This window comes from Besnoitia besnoiti, chromosome I (genome assembly GCF_002563875.1).
Source record: "Besnoitia besnoiti strain Bb-Ger1 chromosome I, whole genome shotgun sequence".
NCBI lineage: Eukaryota > Apicomplexa > Conoidasida > Eucoccidiorida > Sarcocystidae > Besnoitia > Besnoitia besnoiti.
In genome coordinates, this window is record NC_042356.1 from 767,457 (window position 1) to 772,512 (window position 5,056).

The 5,056-nt window shown below is 55.6% G+C and overlaps 1 protein-coding gene across 1 annotated transcript; it reads left to right on the forward strand.

The window, feature by feature from the left end:
- Nucleotides 1-592: 592 nt before the first annotated feature.
- On the forward strand, nt 593-4,555 carry BESB_001190 (CMGC kinase, CK2 family; the record flags this gene model as incomplete). The annotated part of the gene is made up of 7 exons (XM_029358874.1): nt 593-2,044; nt 2,363-2,455; nt 2,699-2,845; nt 3,086-3,187; nt 3,448-3,520; nt 3,929-4,164; nt 4,502-4,555. The coding sequence occupies 7 exons, from the start codon at nt 593-595 to the stop codon at nt 4,553-4,555; spliced, it is 2,157 nt and encodes a 718-aa protein (XP_029221786.1).
- Between the last annotated feature and the right edge of the window lie 501 nt (nt 4,556-5,056).

The following is a 5,056-nucleotide window of genomic DNA, read 5'->3' on the forward strand; positions in this document are numbered from 1 at the left end:
GCTATCCGGCGCGTCTTGGTGGCTGGACGCTTCTTTCTTCTGTCTACACCGGCACCCGGTCTTCCTTTTCTTTCATCGTTTGCAGCGGATGCTCTGCAGGCTCACTCCGTATCTTTGTTATTGCATTTGTATACGCCTTCCATTCCATTTTCAATGATGAGTTCGAGTTGAAGACTGTGTAGGTCTGGGGCATCCCTTTCGCCGCATAAAACCTCTGTGTCCGGATTTCTCCTGAGCTGAGTGCCTTCTGAAGCCGCTCTTCACTTTATTTTGATCGCTGTTCTTCCCGCTGTTTTTTGGAGGTACGAGTTCACTTGCTCATTACCGAGCCCTACTGCGTGGGGGCGCTCAGCATTTCAGATTCGACAGAAACGGAAAGATTCTGCAGCCGTATCGCTGCGATATCACCTGTTTTTTTCGCAGTCTCCCGCGCCGTATTTGTCGAGTTGCTGCAGAGACCGCACTGCTGGCTTGGTGTACATACACGTGGTGGCACTGCGAGGGAAACGTGGTTTAGGCGCACTTCCCTCTAGCATTGTGTTGTTTCGTTGTTGCCGAAGATATCTCGGCTCACGCGCGTGCTTTTTCGCTGATGTTCTGTCCCTTCTTTCCTCGTCCTTGGACCGTTGGCACCGTTGAATTACTCGTTCCCCGTCTCGGGTCGTTTTTTACCCGGACTGTCAGGTGTACACCCAGGCCACCGTCATCTTCACTTATTTTTTCGCGCCGGTCGCTGTCCCACGCTCGAGAGTTGAGTACAGGTCGTCCCAGCTGTTTCTGCTCCGGCCTTCTGCGCGAGGTTGATAAATACGTCGCATCCGGTGTTCTGGCAAAGTGTCGCCCGCCTTCTCCCCTGCCTCTTTTGCGGTGGCGGCTTCGTGACTCGTCTTCCGTGCGCGCTGTTGCAGCTCTGCAAGCGGAAGGGCTCCTCTCCCCTCTGCGTTCCGCTGAACAAATTGCTTTGTTCGGGTGTGCTGCAGTGACGCGCAGCAGGAAGGACCGTAGATCGGCAGGGCTTGAAGTCGATAGTTTGACAGAACAGAGGTGGCGCTACCCGGTGGAGGTTGCTGATCCGTGCTCGCTCTTTTCGTCTTGTTCGTCTTTCTCCTTGGGTCGTCGTCACCCTCTCTGGTCTCGAACGTCTAGATCATCTCTGTGTTCTGCGGTCTTCGCAGAGTCACGACTTGCTCACGGGGAACGCCGCGGTCCTCTTTGTGTTGCGATTCACTTCCGGCCCTCCTCGGTCTCACCGTCTCCCTCCCCCGTGGCGTCGTTCGGCCGCTCTCTGTGTCCGGCGCGTGCGTTCGCTTCCTCCGCGTCGCTGTTTGCGGCTCTCGCATCGTCTGTTTGCTCCTTTTCTTCGCTGTGTCTACCGTCGCGCGCCATGGCTCCTCCTCGCCCAACCGCAGACGCGGTGACGACGCCGTCGACGGTTGTCTCGAGTCGGCCCTTGTCTGCGTCGGGCGCGGCGTCTGCATATCCGTCGGGCGCGACGGGCTCTTCGCCGTCTGCGGCACCGCAGGCGAACGTCGCGCGTCTGTACGCGGACGTCAATCTGCACAAGCCGCACGAGTACTGGGACTACGAGAACTTTGTGATTCGTTGGGGCGTACCGGACGGCTACGAAGTGGTGCGAAAGCTCGGCCGCGGAAAGTACAGCGAAGTCTTTGAAGGCATTCGCGTCGGGCCGCCGTCGGCGACCGCACTGGCCATTGCCGCAGCCTCCTCGGGCGGTGGCAGCGTGGCGGGCAACCCGCCGCTCGCCTCGATGAACAGCACCGCGAGCAGCAGCAGCGCAGCGTCCACCTGCGCCTCCTCGTCGCAGCCGCCGCGCAGCGTGAGCTCCAGTAGCACCACCGCGAGCGCCTCTGCGCAGCCCGCCAACGCCTTCGAGGGCGAACGGTGCGTCGTGAAGATCCTCAAGCCCGTGAAGAAGAAGAAAATCCGACGCGAGGTGAAAATCCTCCAGAACCTCTGCGGCGGACCCAACATCATTCGCCTGCTCGACGTCGTCAAAGACCCCGCCAGTCGAACGCCTGCGCTGGTAAGAACGACCCACGGCCACTCAGAGGGGACTCTCAGATCGAGGAGGGAGCGCGCCACGAGAAGAAACGTGGAAGGGACGCGCGTGTGACGTGAGAGTCGCGATTGAGCGGGGGAAGCTTTCGTCGCCTTCCAGATGCGCCCTCGGGGATCTCGCGGGCACCGGGTGTATTTAGGCCTCCTGGGCGAGGAGAGGGATGGAAGATCGACTTCGTGGCTCTCGCTTCGAGGCGCGAGCCTGTCTCTCGTGTCCACGTTCGCCGTTCTTTATAAGCATGGCTTTGCGGCGCTGTGGATTCGGTTGTCCACGCGTTCGCAGGTTTTTGAGCACATCAACAACCAAGACTTCAAGACGCTCTACCCGACGCTGACCGACTACGACATCCGGTACTACATTTTCCAGATTCTCAAGGTAAGCGGCTTTTTTTCTCCTTTCCTCTGCTCTGTGCGGAGTGTGCCTCGCGCTTTTCTGGTTCTACGTCGTCTGCGACCCCGTGCATGTGCATGTTTTTTTCCTTGATTCGCGTCTGGCTACTCTTTGGGAGGGTTCAGACACGCGTCTGCGCGGCAGAGGCCTCAGTTGCATGCGTCTCTGCACTGTACTTACACGCGCTTGCATGCTTCGCTGCTTTTTGCGCTTTTTCGAAACGTGCAGGCGCTGGACTATTGCCACAGCCAGGGAATTATGCACCGCGACGTGAAGCCACACAACGTGATGATTGATCACTCCAAACGCGAGCTCCGCCTCATCGATTGGGGTCTCGCCGAGTTCTATCACCCTGGTCGCGAATACAACGTCCGAGTAAGCCAAAATGGCAATCTTTTCCGATGTATACTTCTGTGTCGATGCACACGTGCTGTTGAGCTGTGCATGCTGGGCTGCATATTATTTTTTCCTCTTGCATGCGTAGAGTTTCGAGTGTCAGTGCCACGCAGACGACGCGTGCTGCTTGAGTCTCTGCACCTCCCGTGGCGATCTTTATTGTGGATTTAAATGCGCATTTTCCGCGTGTGGCGCTGTTCCGCGTTGTTTCTTTCCCAGGTAGCCAGCCGCTACTACAAGGGCCCAGAGCTTCTCGTCGACTTGCAGATCTACGACTACTCGCTGGACATGTGGAGCTTGGGCTGCATGTTGGCTGGCATGGTGAGTTTTTCTTCGTGCATGTGTGTCTCAACAGCAAGAGACGTTGCGGCAGATGTTTTTTTTTTCGGCAGTGGCTCTCTTGGTCCTCGTCAGGCCGATCTGCATGCGCACTCGATCTCCCTCTGCCGACGTTTCTCTCTGCCTTTCCGCCTGTTCAGCTTTCTTCTGGGTTCTCTTATGTCTCTTCATTTGCGTGCGTGCACCAATACGCAGGTATCTCGCCGTCAGCGTGTTTCTTTTGTGTTGTTTTCCGACTTCAGGTCTTCCGTAAAGAGCCCTTCTTTTACGGCCACGACAACTGCGACCAGCTCGTGAAGATCGCCAAAGTCCTCGGTGTGTTTTTTTATTCTTTCCGCGTAGACGAGCGAGCTGCCGCCACAACTCGCCGAAGCCTTTTCTCTGGCGACGCATCGAGTCACACAGCCACGGGCTACCTATTTGCACGTTACACCAGCCAGCCATTTCCCCCACATATGCATGTATATATATATATGTATAAATGCGTGTGCATGCATATCCATATCGATGCGTACTCAGTCACACGCTACAAGACGTGTGTGCAGCAGAGGTGCATTCGATGCTCGTTCGTTCTTTCTAGAAAACCTCGCGTGTAGGTGTGCTCCCTCTACATGCATATGTATATATATATGTATATATGTATATGTATATATCCTTGTGTAGATGGAAGGGTATTTTCGCTTATTTGTTTTGAGTTTTCGGCTCCCTTTTTCCGCTGTTCAGGAACGGATAGTTTGTTTGACTACCTGGAAAAGTACAACTTGGAGTTGGAGTCTCACTTCACGTCGCTACTGGGCAAACACACGCGCAAGCCGTGGAGTCGCTTCGTGAACTCGGAAAACCAGCACCTGGCGTGCGCCGAGGCGATTGACCTCATCGACAAAATGCTCATCTACGATCACTGCCAGCGCATTCTCCCTCGAGAGGCGATGAACCATCCCTACTTCCGCCCCGTGTTGGTACGCGTGCAGTGCCGCATTCTTTTATACACCTATCTACTGATGCTTTTTTTTCTTCCCAGCGCCTTCGCCCGCCAGCGAGACTTGATCTGCATTTAGAAAAGCACGTGTGAACTTAAATATATGCGACAAGGCGTTCTTTTTGTTGCGCGAGTGCCTGCCATGCGTATACGGCGGGTGGGCGGAGAGGCTGTCTCCCTGCAGGGGTTTCGCATGTCTCTTCTCGCGTGGATGCATTTATTCTTCAGCGCAAACATGCGAGCATGTGCGCGTGCAAGGCCTCGCTGAAGACAGTTGCACCTCTAGTCTTCTTCTGGCCTTTGTGTGCTCTCTGCAGGAGGAGGAGCAGCGGAAAGCTGCCGGTCTGTCGGCTGCTGACGGCAAGTCATAAGTTCCGCGTTCGTTGACGCGTAAGGAAGCTGAGCGAGAAACGTGACCGGCGGGGGGGGGGGGGGAGGTGGTAAGCGTGAGCGTCGCTTGCGAAGGAGCTGCGGACGCAGGACGAGGCGAACGCATCAAGGTCTCGCAGAGCCTGATGCAAGGCGATTTCCCCCACCGCAGTATCCCTGTCCTTCAGCTTCGTTTGGGCCACGCCCTGGCTTTCACACGCATAAATATATATATTTTTATATATTTATGTATGCGTCGGTGTGTGTGGATCGTGGAATTTATGTGTGTTTCTGTGCACACGTATCAGGGGCTTTCCATCAGTTTTCGCGTTTCATCTGGCTTCCCGCAGCGCCACAGTGACGGCGCGGCAAGGTCGGTTGATGTTTGAGTCTCAGTCACTGCAGTTGCGCATTCGTATATCTCTCCTTCTGTGCGTGCATGCGTTCTTTTGTAGGGTAGATCTGTGAACTAACTGTACGCTGTGAACGTCGTTTCGTGTTTC